The 22,435-nt window shown below is 46.5% G+C and overlaps 4 protein-coding genes across 8 annotated transcripts in view; 1 reads left to right on the top strand and 3 right to left on the bottom strand.

Annotated features, from left to right (window-relative positions):
• LOC125767221 (uncharacterized) overlaps positions 1–19,216 on the bottom strand; it is an 82,365-nt gene extending 63,149 nt beyond the window's left edge. The window contains exon 1 of one of the 2 annotated variants that reach the window (XM_049433576.1): positions 19,098–19,216. The gene's annotated coding sequence lies outside the window, so the exon portion shown is untranslated. Of the gene's footprint in view, positions 1–17,278; positions 17,559–19,097 lie in introns of those variants that run through there. The other variant, XM_049433575.1, reaches the window with a different exon arrangement.
• Positions 1–22,435, top strand: part of LOC125767227 (uncharacterized) — a 133,898-nt gene that overhangs the window by 71,372 nt on the left and 40,091 nt on the right. The gene's annotated exons all lie outside the window — the stretch shown is intronic.
• LOC125769497 (nuclear transcription factor Y subunit beta-like) lies at positions 1,135–1,758 on the bottom strand. Its single transcript, XM_049438230.1, has one exon. It carries the CDS (start codon positions 1,756–1,758, stop codon positions 1,135–1,137), a length of 624 nt encoding a protein of 207 aa, XP_049294187.1.
• Positions 20,081–22,435, bottom strand: part of LOC125767197 (uncharacterized) — a 285,303-nt gene continuing 282,948 nt past the window's right edge. The window contains exon 3 of the mRNA XM_049433535.1: positions 20,081–20,146. Coding sequence (XP_049289492.1) covers positions 20,121–20,146 — 26 coding nt within the window. The 3' untranslated portion in view covers positions 20,081–20,120. The remainder of the gene's footprint in view (positions 20,147–22,435) is intronic.

Genomic DNA, 22,435 nt, shown 5'->3' on the forward strand with positions numbered 1-22,435 from the left:
AGGTGGGAGCCGATCCGATGTTAAGGACCTCCAGACTCAAGCTCTCTGCTGTCTGGAGAAGCGCCTCCCCCTTCTGGCTAGAACGTCTGCTTCCCCAGGCGCTGTGCCAGGCGTTGAAGTCTCCCGCTAGCACCACACGTGGATGTCCACTGGCAATCATCTCGATACGCTCCAAGTACGCTTCGAACTCAGGCACGCCGCTCGACGGGGAGATGTAGCAACATATCAGAAATATGTCTGCTACCTCCGCCGCCACGATGCCGGAATGCTGCACGCTCCACACCTTCTGAATCGGAAAGCGATTCCCGCTACACACGATGGCCACCTTCAGGTCGCAGTCCGCTACCCAGTTCCCGTTATTGTTCGGAACGTAGCATAACTCCGACAAGAATGCAACGTCGACTCCTTCCTCCCGCATCGTGTTGCGGACAGGATGCAGCAGCTATGCGGTGCGTTCCCCCGCACTTAATGCATCTCACGTTTGCCAGGCATGTTGCAGCTTTATGGTCGTTTCCGCCACAACGCAAACACATGACACTCCTGTGCCAAATGCCCTCGCTCTAAACACCGGAAGCAACGACGATCCTTCATGTTGGCCTTCGGCGCCTCCCAGACGTTACAAACCGAGTAACTTATCTGGAGCCGCTTTCCAACCAGATTCTCTGCTTCGCTGCGCGGTAGACGAACTCTAGCTCGTTGTGTACCATCCCGCTGTTCCCACACACTAATTGTGGCCCCAGTCTCCGTTTTGCCAAGCTGAGTCACGATGGCCTTACGGATGTCCGTCTCCTCCGCCAGGTGGTCAATGTTGGTCACCAACAATTCCGACATTTCCGTTACCAATCGTGCCGTGCCCTTTTCACCTAGGGTTTCCTGAACCTTAACCAGTAAGGTAGCACTATCGGTGTCGCGACTCAACGGTAACCGTAGGTGTTCCCGCGGTGTCCGCTTTCCCACTCCGATCTGGCGTTGATGGTCCTGTAGAACCGGATTAAGCCTGACCGCTTCGTAAACGTTGCAGAAGCTCACCCCGCTCGCTGGGACAACCACTATCTCGTCGAGGCGTTTTCGCGCCGGGCGCTTCTTTTCTCGCTGCAACTGTTCGTGTCGCTGCACCTGCACCGGTTGTACCCTTCACCCCGACTGTTGTTGCTGCGGCTGCTGTTGTTGCCGCTTCAGTGGCTGTTGACGTTGCAACTGCTGATGTTGCTGCTGATGCAAGCGTTGCGGCTTACCCCAAGCCACCACAGCCCAGGATTCACCCTCTTCAACCGTGGGCCACTGGCTTCGGTTCTCCATCTGCTGCAACTGCTGCTGCTGCTTCTCCTGTTGATGCTGCGGTCGCTGTTGGTCTCGCTGCTGCTCCACTCGCTGCTGCTGTTGCGGCCGCTGTTGCCGTTTCTGCTCCCTTTCCGCTTTCAACTCCGCTCGAAGGGCGGCATTATCCTCTCGAGCGCACTGATCCCGGTAACGCGACTCCTCGCGTACCGCTTGCAGCTCCTTCCTGGCTGCTTCGGCCTCCTCCCGCATTTGGACCCGCAGCAATGAGATTTCCTCCTGCAGATCCTTTACAATCTTCGCAAGCTCCTCATTTGCGAGACCCGAGCTCTCCAACAGTCTGCGAAGCTCCCCATTGGAGACACCCGGACCCACCTTATTGCTTCGAACCACTCTTGGCTCCGTTATGAGCGGCGGCTTGGCCGGTCTCTCCTCCGCTGACTCTGTCCTAGGACGGAGGGATCGCCCGGACATCTCCATGTCTCGGGCCCTCCTGCTTTGAACTCGACTTTTCGCGGCTTCTTTTTTTTTATTATCGCTCCCAGATGGTTTCTCCACGCTCTCCCGAGTATTTTAGAAAAATTTGAAAAATTTAGAAAACACGAGCAGTTCCAAATTCCCTACAAGCTCGAATCGAGCTCTTATTCGAGCAGTCAGAGTGATACCTAGTGTGACCAGAACTACCGATTTATCTGTATTCCTACCGATTTTTGATTAGCCTACCGATTCACAGGCGAGTACCCTGAAACTACCGATTTTTCAAGAGTCCTACCGGAAATCACCGGAAATATTGCTGAAGAAGTCATAAATGTAAGAATGAATTGTCTACAGACAATCAAAGACTGCATATTTCTCCCGATTTTTGGCTCTTTTTGTGCCGCTGAAAACGACAAAATTCACAACAGTTCAGCATTTCCATTTTCACTGCGAACACCTGACCCCCCCCCCCCCCCCCACACGAACATATTCGCATCAATTTTCATACACAAATGTTCAATGCCGTGTTTTTTTATCTCCGTGGCGTTTGTCAAGTGTTAAATTTAGGAAATTTAGGAAGATACTTCAGAGGACAAATGGATATGCGAGGCTCCTTGTTGTTCCTAAACATATGCAATATTATGAGCGAAAACATGAAAAGTTATTCATAAATTAATGTTTTTACAAAAACATTTGCTTACTCCAATAGTTTATGCACTAAAATGCAACAAAAATATGCCACGCGCTCCGAAATTGGCACCTTTCCGTGAGAAAAAGCTGACGGAAAGTTGTTTGAGAGTTTCGCCTTTCCGTTTGTGTATAAGGATGCAAATCTAGCCTGCTTGTTTGTAACCTTTCCTTTCGTTAAATTTGATTTTTCCAACAGATCACAAACTTGACTGTTATAATACAAATCTTCCGTTTTTGACAACTTGTCTTTACAATTTATGTATGATAATTGATGGTATTAGCTGAAGAGAACATGAGCTTAACAGAATTAGGATCATACCGACAACTACCGATAATTTTTTTTGCTTTCCTACCGATAACGAGGAAAACAATCTGGTCACACTGGTGATACCACCGGTTTCCCGAATTTGTTTATTGGGCACTTTCCTTCCTTCGAGCAGTTTTCGAGCACTAACGTTCACTTTGACATTCACTTTGAAATTTCTGCTTCTGGGTCGTGCACGATTGGCCACTTCCTGCAGAAATCCCTTTTTTTTTTTTTTTTTTTTTTTTTTTTTTTTTTTTTTTTTTTTTTTTTTTTGTTAACGGGGAGGGAACCTTCAAAAGGTACCCACCTCGAAGGGCGGCTTGCGGCTACAAACCAATCCCTCCGAGATGGGTTATGTGGGATTCATCGTGACGCTGGGCCCGTGAAGCGGACCCGGCAGCCGATGGGACCCTAACTAAACCACTCCTCGACCTGATCCGAACCCTGCCGATGCGCTTGATGTGCGTAGTACTCCATGCAGGAACGTTTGTGCGATGCACCCATCCTGTTGACGCGCTGCTGCTTTCCAATGCTGCTACTGCGTCATCCGTCCTAGTTGTCTCAGCTGCTGCTGCTGCTTCGTGCCTTCCTTCCGCTGCTGCTGCTTAATTCCGCCCGTCCGTAGCCGCTACTTCCGGTGGGGTCTAGCTCCTGCTGCTGCTCTGGTTACTCGTTGCTGCTGCTGCTGCTTCCGTTGTCGTCGTCCTTTGGTGCGGTCCCGTTTGTACCGTGTTCCGCCGTCGTTGTTGTCGTCTCCGTCTGGCCGTAGGTGGACTTTCCTCATTCCATCTCACTTGGAGGTTTCTGAAGATGGTCCTTGCGGCGGTCCGGACTGCTTCCCATGTGCTGCTGTTGGCACACATTTCCGCTGCAAGATTTTCTATCGTCAAGCGGGTGTGGCTCTGCTGCTGCATCTCGTGTTGGGTTCGAGCAAACCGTGGACAGTGGAACATTACGTGGTCGACATCTTCCACTTGGTGTTCACACACCGGGCAGTTTGGCGAGCCGTCGAGGATGCCTTTTTCGACGAAGTAGCTCCGGAGAAACCCATGCCCTGTAAAGAGTTGAGAGAGATAAAAATCAATTTCTCCGTGCTTGCGATTTACCCAGGACATAATGTCCGGGATAATTCTCCTCGTCTTCATCCCCGGCGATCTCGGCTGCCCCGCTCCGGCTGTCCATTGTTGTTGCCAGCGTCCCATGGTCTCTTCCCTTTGCCGCTTTCGTATGTCTGGTCCTGGACTTCCCCTCGCTACCTTTTCGTCGTGGCAGCGGATGTCCTCCTCTAGGAGAAGGACTAACGGGATAGTGCTTGCGACCACGCAAGCGGCATCGTAGGAGACCGTTTGGAAGGCACTGGCCACTCGAAGAACTCCTGTGCGGTGCGTCCTCTGAACCGTGGTCCGGTGAACGTCCTTCTGAAGAAGCGTCCGTCCCCACGATGGTGCCGCGTAACGGACAATGCTATTCCCAACGTTAACCAAGGGTCTCCTTCTGCTGCTTTTTGGGCCACACTTATTCGGCATCAGAGCGGTCAAGACATTCGTGATACGTGATGCCTTGCTGCAAACCTTCTCCAAATGCCGACCGTGGTGCTGTTTGCGGCAGAGCTCGACCCCCAGGTACTTGAGCGATTCCGTGGATACGATCGTGTGTCCCCCCGCACGTAGTTGACCTACCTGCGGGTTGTGATGAGTGCAGAAGATCATGTAGCCGGTCTTTTGATGGGCCAGCTTCAGTCCCACTCCATCCATCCAACGCTCGATCATCTCCAGGTTCCTCGTAGCAAGGTTGCTGATTTCCTGCGGGTCCCTCCCGATAAGGGTAAACGCCACGTCGTCAGCAAACCCTATAATGTCCGCACGCTTTCCGAACAGCTCCAAACGAAGAAGGTCATCGTACATAACATTCCACAGTGTTGGTCCTAGAACCGAACCCTGCGGGACGCCTGCCGATACTGGTAACGAGACCATTCCTTCATCCGTTTCGTAGTGGAGCGTGCGATTGGTGAAGTAGTTCCACAGCAGCGCCTGGAGGTACGGTGGCGTGTTCCTTCGCTGCAGAGCTGCTCCGATCGCTGTCCAGTTGGCCGTGTTGAAGGCGTTCTTCACGTCGATTGTCACCATCGCACACAGTCGATCGCCCCTGCGCTTCTTGTCGAGCGCAACCCTTCCGTTGGCAATCACCCTGTTGATGGCATCCATGGTTGAGCGTCCTTTCCTGAATCCGTATTGGGCATCAGCGAGACCGCCCGTTGCATCCAGATGCTCCGTAAGTCTGCGCTGTATGAGTCGCTCCAACACTTTTCCCAGAACACTCAGCAGGCAGATTGGCCGGTACGACGATGATTCTCCGGGTGGTTTCCCGGCCTTCGAGAACAGCACTAGCCGTTGCCTCTTCCATTCGACGGGGAAGTGGCCGGAATCGATGTAATGCTGGAACGTTCTCATGAAGACGTGTGGAAACGCCGTCATCGCCGCAATCAAGGCCACGTTCGGAATGTTGTCGTCTCCTGGGGCACGCTGGGGATTGAGCGATTTTGCAATGCTCACCAGCTCGTCCTCGGTAACGGCATCCCGTGCCGTGTCCTCGTCCGTCAATCCTGTTGCCGTGGGCCATTCCATGGGCGGTTGCACCGGAAAAAGTTCGCCGACGATGTGCTGCAGCTTGGCTGGATCCCGTTCCATCGGTACTCGGGCTCCTTGCCACATTTGCCTCCGGATTTTGTAGCCTGGCCCGAATCCGTGGGGCCCCAGCTGTTCCGGAAGTTGATCGCCCTGCTCCTTCTTGCTCCGCTTGACCGCTTGCTCCAGTGCTGCTCTCGCTGCTGTGTACGCCGGACGGCGATCCTGTCGCTGCTCTTCCGTTCGGGCTCGCCTGAGTCTTCTCCGCATCCCGATGTAAGTGCGACGTAACTGGGAAATCTCGTTATTCCACCAGTACACCGATCGTCGTCCTCCCCGTGCTGCTGGCAATCTCGGCATCGTCGCGTCGCAGGCAGTTGACATTGCCTGCGTCAACTCGTCCGCCAAGAGGGTGCGGTTGTAGATGTCCAGTGACCCCAAAATTTCAACGAACAAGTCCTTGTTGAAATACCGGGTTGCCCATCTGCTCTCCGAAGCCTGCTGTGCACTGTGTCCCAGGTTACGCTGCGTCGTCGTCCTCCCGACCGCAAACTTGATGGTATTGTGGTCACTTGGATTTTCGTCGCAGACTCGCCAGTTATTTTCCCCCAGAAGAGACGAGCTGCAGAAGGAAACGTCGATAATGGAACTACGGCCACTGTTGTTGCTCCAGGTTGGCCGGTTGCCCCGGTTCAACAAGACTAGCTCAAGTGATGCCATAGCATCCATCACCACTGCTCCCCTATGAACTCGTTCTCCATCGTTGTGTCTGCGTTCCATCCCCCACGCTCCTGACCAGGCGTTGACGTCCCCGCCGATCACGGTGTCCCGATTCCGCGGAATCACCGACGCAATTTCGGTCCATTTGCGTCGATAATCCTCCACTGACAAATCGGACCCCACAGGAGGTAGATACACGGAGCAGAAAACGATACCACGCATTTCGACCACGACGAAGTAATCCCGCCGATTCTCGATTATGCGTTGGATAGGGTATCTTCCTGTCGATACTGCTGCAACTCTGCCCGTCGGATCCGCGACCCAGTTACCGTTGTTCTCCGGAATCCGATATGGATCGGCGATCAACACTATGTCGCAGCCTTCGTTCCGAGCAGTCTGCATCAGCATGTCCTGGGCCAGCTGGCTGTGATTAAGGTTCTGTTGAAGGACATTAATCATGACGAGGCCGGTTTTTTACCCCTTCTCCTACTTGGCGGCAGTTGCGCTGTCCGAACGAGTGCCCGATTGCTTCCGGGCCCTTGCAGACGAGGCATTTCCGTTCCTTGGTGCACGGTCCTGAGTGCTTAGTCTCCGCACATCGATGACACTTGCTTGACCGATCCTTCCCACGGCAGTGAGTGGCAATGTGGCCAAACTCGTAGCACCGATAGCATTGGCGCTTCACCTCAACCTTCTTGAACCGGCAGCACTGGCTGAATCCGACAACATGCTGTTTTAGTAGCACGTCGTCCGTTACTGCCACCTCTGGGCATCCGAAAAATGCGACCAGCGTTCCGTAATTGGATTTAATGGTACTGATCTGGTCCGCGTAGATCGTAACTCCCAGGGCTGTGCTAAGGTCCGTTGCAATTTCCTCGTTGGTGCAGCTTGGTGGAATGTTCGTGCAGGTGAGGCGAGTTGTGGGGGTCCGTGGTCGGGCTTTCGCTTTGCCCTCCAGTGCTTCGGACACTTTCCGCCACATCTCAAGCGTCTCGTCGTGGCTCTTGCAGGACAGTTCCAGAAGAATATTCCCCTGGAAATTCATCCTTACACGCTCCACTTTCTGCCGATCATCCCCCAGCTTTTCCTTGAGGATGCGCATCATCTCGTCCTGTGTTGTGTTGTTCGTTGTTTCCAACTCCAACGCATCTGGGACGCGATGCGCGCGCTGCTTCGGTTGCTTTGGTTGTTGCTGATGCTCCGGTTGCTGCCGCTGCTGATGCTGGTTCGCGTCAAGCGCCACTGTTTCCTGCTTCCGCTGCTTCCTCCGTGCCCGTCGCTTGGCCTGTTTGCTCAGAACTTTTGTCCATTCGGGTGCCGGTTCTTGAGACTTGTCCTGGTCCTGTCTGTTGCCCGTAGTCTTGCTCTTGTTTTGTCTGCGTTTGCGTTTCTTTGTCTTTTTGGCTGTCTGTGTGTCTGTGTGTTTATCTGTTATGTTGCTTGTCTCATCGTTTGAGAGGGTCAAGGGTGTGTCCGTGGTCGTGGGGATGTCTGTTTCAGAGTTTTGTGTGGTTTCGGTCTTTTTGTTTGTTTGTGTTTTGGTGTTTGTGTCTTTTGGTGTTTTTGTCATTTTGTTTGTGTGGGTCGAGGGGTTGTTTGTTTGGGTGTCCTGTGTGTTTGTTGGTTTGTCTGTTTGTGTGGTGTCTTTGCTGTTTGGGTTGTCTGATGTTTGGTTTATCTGTGTTTGTGCTTGTGTTTGTTCCTGTGTCCACTGTTTTACAGCGTTCAACTTAAGCAGAAGCTTGTTGTTGGCCTCCAAGATCAATTCCGTCGTGTGCATCAGCTCTTCCACCTCCTCTTTGGTCGGACCGGGAGACAGCTGTTTTCTGGGAGACTGGGGTGCAGGCTGGGCCTCCACGAGTGAAGACCTGGCCACTTCACCTACATTACCCGTGGACTGCCGCTCAACCGGTGTCACAATGAGTTCCGGTAGTTCGTCCACTCCACGTGGCGGTGATTCGGGAACGTCCGTCATTGTTGTTTTGTCTTGATTTCCCGTCTTTTTTTTGTCGTCTGTATCGGCAATCAAATTCAAGGTAGTCCTGAATTTGAGTGCCCAGTCTTTTGGCATAGTGGGGAGTCCTTTTGTCTTCTGTCCGTCCCGTATGTCACGGATTAAGCCAGTCAGTATCGCCATTGCCCGCTCTAAATCATTCGCGGGACTGTTGCCAACGGGGTACCGTACCAGGAAGTCCTCCAAGCTGCGCCCAGCCGTAGATGTAACCAGTGGTCCAGCACTCCCCTCGATGACCGGCTGCAACGTCGACCGCTTTGCCAGGCCCAGTCCAACCTTCGAAGTGCTTTTCAAAGGTGCGGAAGCTTCCGCTGATGGAAGGGTTGGCACGGCCGGCGAGGAGCCTAGTGTCATCCGGCGAGTGAGTAGGGCCTCTTGTCTGGTTGACATCAACGGGGTCGCCGTGCTTAGGGAGGCCCGTCCTCTGGAGGTCACCCGGGCCGGTCCCGAGAGTCGATTGGGCGATGCGGTCAGTTGCGACCTGGAGGTACTGCGCGTCATTGGGGCCATAGTGGAAGCAGATGAAGTTTTTTACCTGGAAATATAATAGCAGAGGGAAAGTGTAGTATTGCCTTTTTTGGAGGATATTGATAAAAGTGAAAGGTTTTTCCCTGGAAGAGAAGAGAGGAAGGAGAGTGTAGTATTGTTTAATTGGGTAGGAGGGGTTCTATCTGAAATTATAAGAACAGAGGGAAAGTGTAGTGCTGCTTTTTTTGGGGGAGGTGGGTTGAATTAAGAGGTTTTCCCTGAAATAAAAGAGAAGAAGGAGAGTGTAGTATTGTTAATAATGGGGGGGGGGGGGGTAAGTTAAAGAATTTTCTGGAAATATAAGAAGAGAGGGAGAGTGTAGTATTGTTTGATAGAAGGGAGGAATTTGAGGGTTTTTTATGAATAAGGAAAGAATTAGCACTGATAAGAGATAGAGAAAAGGGAAAGTGTAGTATTATTAACAAGTGGAAGGTGATTTGGTAAATTGGTTATGAGGGGATGAGGATTTTGGCTGAAAATATAAGAGAGGAGGAGAGTGTAGTATTGCCTTGTGGGTTTAACGGATATATGGGATGGGTGTGAGAATTTTGACTGTAAGGAAAGAGGAGAATTAGTGCTGGAATTGTAGTAAAAGAAGGAGAGTGTAGTCTTGTTTATAATGGGGGGGAGGGGGGGAGATTATAAATTAATAGGATTATTTAATTTATGCTAAGCGGGAGAGAGAAGAGATGTTGAGATGTTGTGGATATGCAGAAGAAAATATAAATATATATATATATATAGTAGTATTTTCGGATTTGGTAGGTTTAGGTCGTAAATCGAAACTGGTTTAATATTCGGAAATTTTAATTCTAGAGTGTACAGTAGGGTATTTTGAAGGGGATTTGGATTTGTCTACGGAAACCTAATATATTGTTATTTAATTAATAGAATGCTTTGAGTGAAGATTGATTATTTCCAGGAAAAAAATTATTCAGGGATTAGTTTTTTATGTTGATGTGATGGTAAGAGAATTAATAAGTTAAGGCTTAATTTAGGAGATATTGTATCGGAACGGAACTCCTAGTTTGAGATTTAAATGAATGAATTAGTGAGTGAACTAATTGTTGGGTGAATTGGTTATTTGGGTGTAAGAGAGAGAATTGACGGATGGGAGCTACGGATGGGAGAATAAGCAAGGGATGCTAGTTGATGGGGTTTTTCCCGTTACGGGTAGAAGGTAGCAAGTGTGTACGTGGGAATAAACTACCAAGCGGGGAGAAAACTACCTTGCGCATGGAAAGGGGGTTTAGTGCGTACAGTTGATTATTATTTTAGAGGGTGTGGCAGGTGCAATAGAGAATGGTGAATAAGCAAAGGATGCTGGCTGTTGGGATTTCCCCCGTTACGGGTACAAGGTAGCAAGTGCGTACGTGGTTTCTCGAGGGGGGAAAAACTACCTTGCGCGTGGGAAAGGGATTTAGTGTGTTTAGTTAAATATTATTTTAGAAGGGTGTGGCAGGTGCAAAGGAGAAAAATATTATGAGCGTAGGGAAGTGTGGGTTTGGTCCGTGTATGCTATTTTAATATGGGTTAGGGCTAAATGTTGTGTGTTTGTGAATGGGTTTTTGCTCTGGAATTTTGAGATTCTTGTGGATTTTCCTAGCGATTTTTAAAATGGGGACTGGGAATTTGTACTTGGGTAAACAAGGTTTTTTAGGAATGTATGGTTGGTGTTATTGAGTGTTGGGAATAATTTATGAATTAAAATTTCTGCAATCTTAAATGTCTAGGACATGCCGGTTTGAATCTGCGCTGGCACTTGTGGGATGCTTCGTCGCTTGAGGATCAATTTCTGGAGCACACACACACACGCACGCACAAGCACTAGGACAATTAAGTTGGGACTGGTTTTGGCAGAGGGCCTCACCAATTTGTGGCGTCGACGCCGTCCGTCGAAAATCCGCGTATTTATTGTAGAAGACAACAAATCAAAACGGTTATCCACAGACGCGGTCGCCTCCCAATTGATCTTAATTGTCCGTTGATTCAATACACTGGCACTCGCTAAAGCAGGACTGGTTTGGCAGAGGGCTTCACCAACTTAGGGCGTCAACGCCGCCTGTAGAATATCCGCGAATTATCGTGGAAGACAATAACTCAAAAAATACGGCAATCAACAGACGCGGACGCCTCCCACTTGCACTTGTTTGCACTCAGTCGCACACGCACGCGCCACTGAAAGTTCTTCGCACACTAGACACTTTCACGAATGTTCTTAATTTCACTAGTCGGCAAAATTGTCGCAGAAGGCAACTTAATTTGATCGAAATTTAAAATGATCCACTTAACGCAGAAGGCGATTAGGATGCTATTGGAAATTAATGAGAAAAAACGGGACAAAAACACTGTGCCGACGGCAGAAGAAGAGAGAATTGGATATAATTTAACAAAAACCCGTTGGCAATTTGTCGCAGAAGGCAACTTAATTGGATCAATGAATAAATTAATAAACAAAACGGCAGATTTTCACTGGATTCGCGTTAGATTGTCACAGAGAACACTTTATTGAAACAGGATTCACGCTCGTAGGGATCACAAAACACAACACATAAAGCACAGCCACATCCAATCACAGAGTAATTCGGAACGCAACACCACTTCACTGTTGTTAGCACGATCACACACACACAAGCACAATATTTCCCTTCCAAGTCGCTGATTTAACACCTGCTGTGAGCACTCCACTAATTTCTACCAGAGGCGCGCCAAAGGTAGAAAAAGCTTTGTAGAACTCCAATACCAAGGCGAGAGCAAAGTGTGAACACGTCTGCTCCGGTCGGCTGTTCGCAAGCGTCTAACCCTGCAGAAATCCCTTAGTCGATGCGATGTCGCATCGTTTTTTTTCGGTATTTTTACCGATTTTCAGTGTCCTTTCACCTTACTTCAACCAATATAACACATTTCACACGCTTATTCGAAGATTTTTCACCAAAATTTCGCAATTTCTGAGGAGCGCCGTATGGTTGCGTGTTTACACCGTGTCAACACCTACTCTCTCTTAACTCGATCCTTTGGAAGTGCGACTATGTATCTTCCATCTGGCCCTCGCTTAGTAGTTCTATCAAATATATCTTCGCATTTCGATTCTTCGGGTGAAAAGGTACTTAACGTGTGACATGATTCGATTTCCCAGAATTTGGTAAGTTGTTCATCTAACGCTGGTTCGCTACAGGTAAGGTTCACGAGATGCGGTCGCTGGTTCTGAAGTACCGATGTTTTTCCCGAAACAATCCAACCCAATTGGGTCTCCTGCAGCAGCAATTTGTCACACTTCGATTGAAGTCTTAGTACTCCATCCATCAGTATGTCGTTGTATACTTCTCTGCCAAGAAGCATTTCGATGTTACCAACTTCACTACAAGTCGGTGTTGAGATACAACTATTCTGCTTCAGTATGGGTTGATATGTAACAAGAAGTAAAATGATTAAAGTAGTCTGTTCTCTGAAATCACAACGAGCAGTCGTGACTGTCGTTTGTTCTGCATTACTGAAACATATCTTTATAGTCGGGTCGGCAGGCCTAATATTCTTCGGTATTTCCCAAAGCTGCTGGTTTACTTTAGCTGGCGGAAGATTCCACATAATTTCCGACAGAACGTGCAACCTTAAAGGATAACAAACATTAGTAACTTGCGAACCTATTATAACGTTTTGCGATGAAGTTTGGCTGCCTCTACCCACAGTACCAATCGTTTGATGATCTCGTTGTTTGGTTACTCGTGGTCGCTGGACCAATCGTTCGGTGATTAGATTGATCTGTGCCCCACCGTCGAGTAGAGCTCGTGCAATTGTCTGGTTTCCATCAGGTGTCCAAACCGTAACTGAGACTGTCGGGAGTAAAACAGCAGTCGTGGTTACGGGTACGGCTTTCATCTCAGCTGGGGTTAGCATCACCGCCTGATTTCCGGTTTCCCTTTTCGATTCGACGGGTTGCGCAGGATCTCTATCGGCAGCAGCTACAGAAGTGTTCGGGTTGGGGGTTGATTCGACTGGCGACCTATGCAACATGGTATGGTGCTTTAACTTGCACACTCGACACGTACTCGATGCACACTCCTTCACGCGATGGTCCACTGCCAAACAATTGATGCAAAGCCCCTTTGCCTTGATTAAGTTGTACCGTTCCATCACCGAAAGATTACGAAAAGTCTGGCACTTAAACGCCGAGTGGTAATCTTGCGAACAAAAAACGCATTTTTCCGCAATCACGTTCAGGGTTGCACATACCTGCTTTAGCTTTTGTCGTCCGTGGTTGGTGTGTGTGCTCGTTGATACCTGCTCCTTAGTCTGAGGCAATGCTTGTAACATTACTACATGCTGCTTCAAAAACTGCACTATTTCAGTGTATTCAGCCAGTTCTACACTTCGGTGATATGTTTCCCATTGTTTTCGAGTATTCGCGTCTAATCTATCGCACAACATGTGGGCTAGAAGCACACTCCAGCCGTTTGTAACAACACCAACCTTTTCGACCATTTTGATGGCTCGCTCGAAGCCATCCAGCAAATTGGTGAGTGACTCGAAGCTTTCACGCTTTGCCGCGGGAATTGCGAAGAGTTCCTCCAAATAACGTCGCACCAATACTTTCTTGTTCTCGTATCTACTCTTACAGGGTTTCTCAGGCCAGCTCAACACCGTAACAGCACTTTTCAACAACGTGAAATGTGTATTCGAATTTGTATATCCAATTCGAACCCGGTAACTCTTTTCAACATGGTAAAACTACGTCTCGCATCCATAAAACCATTACTCGGCACTAAGAAATGCGTACTTGACAAATACGTCGCTGACTGAATGTTTATACTGCCTATTTCGATACTATCATCATCCGTACCATTTCATTTGATATAATCAAATGAATATCATAAGTTTAAAACTTTAATTATTTCCAAAATAAGCTGACAAACCACACATATATATGAAAAAAAAATCTAATTTATTATTGTTTGGTTTGTTTTGAAATTAAATATATGTAATGTGTTGTATAATTTGTAAAACTAACAATTGTTTTGAAATTCGATTTTTTTTTTGAATTTAATAAAGAAAACATATTAACTACATATGCAACTACTTTACGTAAATTTCGAATTTTATTTCTTACACTGCTGATTGTTTTTTTCAAGCGAAAACAGTTGGTTTGCTTAATAAATTACTTCTATACATGGTTAAAGTATTCAATTTGAAAATGTAAACGCTAATTTGGGTTTGGACAACAACGCCTTTTACATAGAAAAAACCTTTCCATTAGAAGAGAGGCAAACAACAAGTAGCGTGATACGTAAAGTAGTCTAAAAGTGTAGTCTATCTAAAATGAGTGAATCAGGCGAAAATTTGGAACAAAACAATGATCACGACACCGATATGGAGTTTGAAACTGAAGCAGTGATGGATTCTTCAACAACACAAAAAAACAAGTTACGAACGACCAGCAATATTGATCGCGAAAGAGTTATCAATGCTCATCAGAATGGATGTTCTGCTGCCGATATAGCCAGAATGCTGAATATAAACCGGTCAACAGTTTACAGCATTATTAATAAATTCGATACGACATTCGAAGTAAAAGCTTCAAAACGTGGAGGTGACAAAGAAAAAAAGATCAGCCCGGACATAGGGCAAAAAATAAGGGACTGGATTGATAAGAATTGCACAATAACATTGCAACAGTTAGCCGACAAAGTTTTTGATGATTTCGGGATACGCGTTAGCAAACCTACTGTTGCCAGGGAAATCAAAAGTTTTCACTACTCCTTAAAACGGATCCAAAAAATACCCGAGCGCAGAAATAACCCACAAACCCTAGAAATTCGTAAGGAGTACGCTTCACGCTTCTACGCGTTGCCAGGACAGGTCGCTGATACAAATGTGATATTTGTTGATGAAGTGGGTTTTTGTGTAAGCATGAGAGCAAGTCGCGGTAGATCGGCAGTAGGAACACCAGCTGTGAAAATCGTTTCACAAATACGCACAAGAAACGTCTCAATAATATGTGCCATGAATCGGTCTGGCATACAGCTTTATAAAATAGCAGAACGATCAGTCAATCGTGATTCCTTTTTGGAATTTATGAGGGATTTAAAACAAAAATTAACTGAAAGCTACAGTGGACGTATCATCTACGTTATGGACAACGTAGCATTTCATAAATGCTCCGAAATTCGGCAGGCAATTGAAGATGATGGGGATGAAGTGCGTTACCTTCCACCTTATTCGCCTTTTCTTACAGGGAAACACACATGATAAGCTGCGGAGAGCCCACTTTTGGAAATCGCGCAAGCGAATATGAAAGTAGGGAAGGTTGATACGGAAACACCCAATATGTTAGCAAATCGCCCAAAATAGATAGGAAATCGCGTGCAATTGATATAAAATGTCAGATTGGCGAGGCGGTTTGAAAGCTGAGTATATACTTGTCGGTTCGAGAGTTGAAAAATGTAAACAAACATTTTTAAAATAATTTTTAATTAAATCACGTAGTTTGTGCTTTCAAAAATCGAATCAAAATTATTGTTTAATAATATTATTGTAATATTATTTCACTCAAACTGAAATTGCGAACTATAACTGCAAACTGTATTTCAAAAACATGCTAAAATTCAAATTGGAGATTTAAACCAGTGTCTATATACACCCGTGTTCAAAACTGTTCTGTTGAGAAGGGTAAAATACGTTGGGTTAAAGAAAATATTTCATATTGGTCTACAAGCGAAGCGTCTACAGTTTTACGGATTAATCTTTGGCAAATTTTGTGTGCTTTGTGGATATTTACAAAATAGCATAACGTACGTTAGTTTTTGGTGTATACAAGTATGCCCCTGAAGGTATCTATACGTTTAAAATAGTTCAATAGTTCATTTAAAATAGTGTAAAAGTTTAAAATTTCCGTGCCTTTTCATGTCTTGCAGGCGCTTGAGTACGAAAGCAGTAATTTCTTTGCCGATGAATTTTTGCTTCAAGAACGTACCGTGTAAGAGTAAAGCAAGTTACAATCGAGCAAAGGACTGAGGCAAACTAACTGTAACTAAAATCGGCAATTTTTTATTTATATAAGCAAACATGAGCTCTAGCCAAAACTCTGAACTAGCTCAAAGTGCAAACGGGGCAGTGCAAGCACTTCGACGTCGAAAGACTACGAGCAACGAAGATAGAGCGCGTGGTAACAACGTATGAAAATGGAGCAACTCATGCTGCCATTAGCCAAATGCTGAATATAAAACTAACGACAGTTTACGGTATTGTCAAAAAATACCAAACAGCATTTCAGGTCGAAGCCAAGAAACGTGGTGGCAATGGGCAGAAAATATTATCGCAGCAAGCCATAAGCGATATTCAATGCTGGATCAATGACGATTGTACGGTGACGCTAAAATCACTCGCACAAAAATTGTTGCAGGAACACGGTGTGCGAGTTTCCACTACCGCCATAGCGAGGGAAATAAAAGGCTTCAACTACCCCTTGAAGATGGTGAAGCTAATACCGGAGCGGCGTAACGCACCGACGACCATCGAGGATCGGAAAATGTACGCCACACAATTTTATGGCGTAGCGCGCGAAGTTGGATTTAATGTCAGCATGCGCACGCTTAAAGAACGATCTCGGAAAGGTACGCCGGCCACCGCCACCGTACCACAAACTACGTAATATAATTAAAAAATATTTTTAAAATGTTTGTTTACATTTTTCAACTCTTGAACCGACAAATATATATCCAGCATTCAAACCGCCTCGCCAATCTGACATTTTATATCAATTGCACGCGATTTCCTATCTATGTTGGGCGATTTGCTAACATATTGGGTGTTTCCGTATCAACCTTCCCTACTTTCATATTCGCTTGCGCGATTTCCAAAAGTGGGCTCTCCGCAGCTTATCATGTGTGTTTCCCTGTAATCCCATCGAAAATTTATTTAGCAAATGGAAGGAAATTACGAAAAGGGCAAACGCGAACAACGATGCAGAACTTATTGAGGCAATTGATAGAGGAGCTTCACTCGTAACATCGAGTGACTGTGAAGGATATATCAGGAATATGTGGACATACCTTCATCGATGCCTAAATTCAGAAGAGATCTATGATTAAGAAGAAATTTGTTCATTGTTGCTGAATTATTGTCTTGTTTTTTTTTTATAGATAAGAAACGGCCTGGCCGTATTATTATACGTACTAGACATACTTAAAAGTTACTGTTAATTGTCTATTCAGAATAAAAAAACGAATTGTTGTTACTAGGTATAATATCATACTTTTATATTTATCGATTACTTCAATTATCTACGAGTGATGTTCTGCTGTATTAATCTTTCTGTATATCTCACAACAACAGACGTATACATTTTTAATCGATGTTGCCATAGGTTGCCCATAGATTGATCTGACACTGAGCTTATTAGCTCCACAAAGTGATGAGCCCATCGCAACGATCGATCGAGCCATCAATATTCCAGCGGTAAAAGTACTGATAAAGATACCACCGTAGAAGGAGACACGCAGACAACCCACTTGGCAGAAATCGCATGAGAGGGGGGAAATTTCTTCATTCTCGCTACCCCTGACCCTCACTTTCGAGCGATCGTACGACAAACTCTCACTCCACCACCCTACCTCACTCACACGCGCTCCTATATTCTATGTAAACCCTCACCGCAACCTGCGTCACCAACCCACCCCACACCTGAACGGTCCCATACTCGAAGTGTTAGACAATTTTGGTTCCACACTTTGAAGCCTGCCGAGGAGTGTGGCACTATATTGTTTTTCGCTGTCTCCTTTCTTTCACTACAAAATTGCTTTTGCCCTGTCTTTGGCGTATTCAGATGAGTTTGGCCTTTGCTGGAGGCGGAGGTGTGTGCGCAAGCGTTATCGTGTTTTGTGAAGTGATTCTTTGCTCCGGTAAGTAATGTGAAAACTAGTGATTGTGATTAGTGAATTAATTCTAATCCATGTGTTTTGCGCGTAGTGAATCCCATCGAGTCGATCAGCTGATGGAAAGAGTTTGGCCGTGAAGCGGAAAGGGTGCAGCCGGAGTTAAACCGTAGGATGGCAGGACAAATCACATCGGAGAGAGTGCTGAATATTCGACGTCTTGAGAGGTACGCATTTTAACACTCGAAATGAGTCAAAGAAAAAAACCAAAGTGTAAAGATTTCTCATGTCTCTCCGTTTTTTTTTCTTCTATATATTTACAGAAACCTCTGCCGAACATAGGCACCCCATCCCACCGTCCGCTTCGCAGAACGCCGGCAGTTTTTTTTACCTGTTCGTCCAGCGACCGCTTGCGCATGATGAGCGTAGGTGCAATAAAAAAAGGGATCGTATGTATTTCCTGGTAATTATTTCGTTCACTGTCGTGGTGTGTTTGGGACGAGGGTGTCCCGAATGCAGCAATAGGAAAGAAAGGGAAAACGAGAAAGAAAAAAAGCGAAGGAAAGAACGGGACAAAATAAAGCTAATTTTTTGGCTTCCCGGCTTATTATAAATAAGCTTGGGAGCTCCCATGCTTGCAAGCTTGCATGCTCGTATGCAAGCGTACATACGCCCCGCTCCCTATACCCGATTCCCCCACCCCCGCGAACGATCCATGAACGAGGCTTACTAAGTTGCTAGTAAGCCTTTAATAAGCCGGCTAATAAGCCGCAATGTCGTACGACTTTTGCCAAGTGGGAATGGTCGATCGATCGAAGCGCCACCCACTTGGCAAAAGTCGTACGACATTGCGGCTTATTAGCCGGCTTATTAAAGGCTTACTAGCAACTTAGTAAGCCTCGTTCGTGGATCGTTCGCGGGGGTGGGGGAATCGGGTATAGGGGGCGGGGCGCATGTACGCTTGCATACGAGCATGCAAGCTTGCAAGCATGGAAGCTCCCAAGCTTATTTATAATAAGCCGGGAAGCCAAAAAATTAGCTTTATTTTGTCCCGTTCTTTCCTTCGCTTTTTTTCTTTCTCGCTTTCCCTTTCTTTCCTATTGCTGCATTCGGGACACCCTCGTCCCGAACACACCACGACCGTGAACGAAATAATTACCAGGAAATACATACGATCCCTTTTTTTATTGCACATACGCTCATCATGCGACGAACAGGTAAAAAAACTGCCGGCGTTCTGCGAAGCGGACGGTGGGAATGGGGTTCCTATGTTCGGCAGAGGTTTCTGTAAATATATAGAAGAAAAAAAAAACGGAGAGACATGAGAAATCTTTACACTTTGTTTTTTTTTTCTTTAACTCATTTCGAGTGTTAAAATGCGTACCTCTCAAGACGGCGAGTATTCAGCACTCTCTCCGATGTGATTTGTCCTGCCATCCTGCGGTTTAACTCCCACTTGGCAGAAATCGCATGAGAGGGGGGAAATTTCTTCATTCTCGCTACCCCTGACCCTCACTTTCGAGCGATCGTACGACAAACTCTCACTCCACCACCCTACCTCACTCACACACGCTCCTATATTCTATGTAAACCCTCACCGCAACCTGCGTCACCAACCCACCCCACACCTGAACGGTCCCATACTCGAAGTGTTAGACAATTTTGGTTCCACACTTTGAAGCCTGTCGAGGAGTGTGGCACTATATTGTTTTTCGCTATATTCATATGAGTTTGGCCTTTGCTGGAGGCGGAGGTGTGTGCGCAAGCGTTATCGTGTTTTGTGAAGTGATTCTTTGCTCCGGTAAGTAATGTGAAAACTAGTGATTGTGATTAGTGAATTAATTCTAATCCATGTGTTTTGTGCGTAGTGAATCCCATAGAGTTGCTCAGCTGTTGGAAAGAGTTTGGCCGTGAAGCGGAAAGGGTGAAGCCGGAGTTAAACCGCAAGATGGCAGGACAAATCACATCGGAGAGAGTGCTGAATATTCGACGTCTTGAGAGGTACGCATTTTAACACTCGAAATGAGTCAAAGAAAAAAAACAAAGTGTAAAGATTTCTCATGTCTCTCCGTTTTTTTCTTCTTCTATATATTTACAGAAACCTCTGCCGAACATAGGCACCCCATCCCACCGTCCGCTTCGCAGAACGCCCGCAGTTTTTTTACCTGTTCGTCCAGCGACCGCTTGCGTATGATGAGCGTAGGTGCAATAAAAAAAGGGATCGTATGTATTTCCTGGTAATTATTTCGTTCACGCTCGGGGTGTGTTTGGGACGAGGGTGTCCCGAATGCAGCAATAGGAAAGAAAGGGAAAGCGAGAAAGAAAAAAAGCGAAGGAAAGAACGGGACAAAATAAAGCTAATTTTTTGGCTTCCCGGCTTATTATAAATAAGCTTGGGAGCTTCCATGCTTGCAAGCTTGCATGCTCGTATGCAAGCGTACATGCGCCCCGCCCCCTATACCCGATTCCCCCACCCCCGCGAACGATCCACGAACGAGGCTTACTAAGTTGCTAGTAAGCCTTTAATAAGCCGGCTAATAAGCCGCAATGTCGTACGACTTTTGCCAAGTGGGCTCCGGCTTCACCCTTTCCGCTTCACGGCCAAACTCTTTCCATCAGCTGATCGACTCGATGGGATTCACTACGCACAAAACACAAGGAATAGAATTAATTCACTTATCACAATCACTAGTTTTCACATTACTTACCGGAGCAAAGAATCACTTCACAAAACACGATAACGCTTGCGCACACACCTCCGCCTCCAGCAAAGGCCAAACTCATATGAATACGCCAAAGACAGGGCAAAAGCAATTTTGCAGTGAAAGAAAGGAGACAGCGAAAAACAATATAGTGCCACCCACTTGGCAAAAGTCGTACGACATTGCGGCTTATTAGCCGGCTTATTAAAGGCTTACTAGCAACTTAGTAAGCCTCGTTCGTGGATCGTTCGCGGGGGTGGGGGAATCGGGTATAGGGGGCGGGGCGCATGTACGCTTGCATACGAGCATGCAAGCTTGCAAGCATGGAAGCTCCCAAGCTTATTTATAATAAGCCGGGAAGCCAAAAAATTAGCTTTATTTTGTCCCGTTCTTTCCTTCGCTTTTTTTCTTTCTCGCTTTCCCTTTCTTTCCTATTGCTGCATTCGGGACACCCTCGTCCCAAACACACCACGACAGTGAACGAAATAATTACCAGGAAATACATACGATCCCTTTTTTTATTGCACCTACGCTCATCATGCGCAAGCGGTCGCTGGACGAACAGGTAAAAAAAACTGCCGGCGTTCTGCGAAGCGGACGGTGGGATGGGGTTCCTATGTTCGGCAGAGGTTTCTGTAAATATATAGAAGAAAAAAAACGGAGAGACATGAGAAATCTTTACACTTTGTTTTTTTTTCTTAAACTCTTTTCGAGTGTTGAAATGCGTACCTCTCAAGACGTCGAATATTCAGCACTCTCTCCGATGTGATTTGTCCTGCCATCCTGCGGTTTAACTCCGGCTTCACCCTTTCCGCTTCACGGCCAAACTCTTTCCATCAGCTGATCGACTCGATGGGATTCACTACGCACAAAACACATGGATTAGAATTAATTCACTGATCACAATCACTAGTTTTCACATTACTTACCGGAGCAAAGAATCACTTCACAAAACACGATAACGCTTGCGCACACACCTCCGCCTCCAGCAAAGGCCAAACTCATATGAATACGCTAAAGACAGGGCAAAAGCAATTTTGCAGTGAAAGAAAGGAGACAGCGAAAAACAATATAGTGCCACACTCCTCGACAGGCTTCAAAGTGTGGAACCAAAATTGTCTAACACTTCGAGTATGGGACCGTTCAGGTGTGGGGTGGGTTGGTGACGCAGGTTGCGGTGAGGGTTTACATAGAATATAGGAGCGTGTGTGAGTGAGGTAGGGTGGTGGAGTGAGAGTTTGTCGTACGATCGCTCGAAAGTGAGGGTCAGGGGTAGCGAGAATGAAGAAATTTCCCCCCTCTCATGCGATTTCTGCCAAGTGGGGAGAATGAAGAAATTTCCCCCCTCTCATGCGATTTCTGCCAAGTGGGCACCGTTCCTGACTGATCGATGGAATAATCAATGTTCAATTTTGGATGCAGTCTACCGCCGAGGAAGGAAAGCCGGGGAAAGGAATGTAGAGGAATTTAAATGTAGGGTAAATATTAAGTGTAAAAGGCAACATTGGGTCTGTTTTGAAGAAAACATATAAACTTTCACGGCTGTGAGGTTTTCGTTTATTTCTTATTCGACACACTCGATGCTCACGCTTAGCACGTTAAATCTTGACTAACTAGTTCCTCTCAAATGTTCCTCTTATATACTGTTTTGAACAATCGATCCCATTGTTCGTCCTTTGCTTTGCTGTTCTTCTTCTTCTTCTGACTGTCCTTTCGCTCTGTGTCCTTTCGCTCTGTGTCCTTTCGTAGTTAGTTTTTCTTTTGTGTTTATTTCGTAGGAAATGTTTTTTGTCTGTTGTTCTAGGACCTACTAGAACTAGGACGTCGTGTGTTTTCAGTTTGTTTTTTGAGATCATGATCTTAGAGCGTATCCTGGCTAGAATTGTACTTTAAGAACTCTTTAGATAAACATGTTTTTGCCGTAACATATTGCCCCGCGTTGAATTACTTGACCCTAATTCAACCCTAATCAGCCAGTTGCTCGCGGCTCGGAAGAACGCAAATTTTTGAGATTCCTCTTTTAAATTCCCCGTCCTTTGTTTTAACCACTACCACGCGTATATTATCGTCTGCGCCTTTGACGACTTGTGTAATCCGCCCGAGACACCATTTGAAGGGCGGCAACCCGTCCTCCTTTAAAAGAACCATCGTTCCATGCTCAATGTTGTTGCGCTGCTGGGTCCATTTTGTGCGGGGCTGCAAGCCGGATAAGTAGTCGGTTGACCATC

The sequence above is a fragment of the Anopheles funestus genome, chromosome 3RL (genome assembly GCF_943734845.2).
Source record: "Anopheles funestus chromosome 3RL, idAnoFuneDA-416_04, whole genome shotgun sequence".
NCBI classification, from domain to species: domain Eukaryota; kingdom Metazoa; phylum Arthropoda; class Insecta; order Diptera; family Culicidae; genus Anopheles; species Anopheles funestus.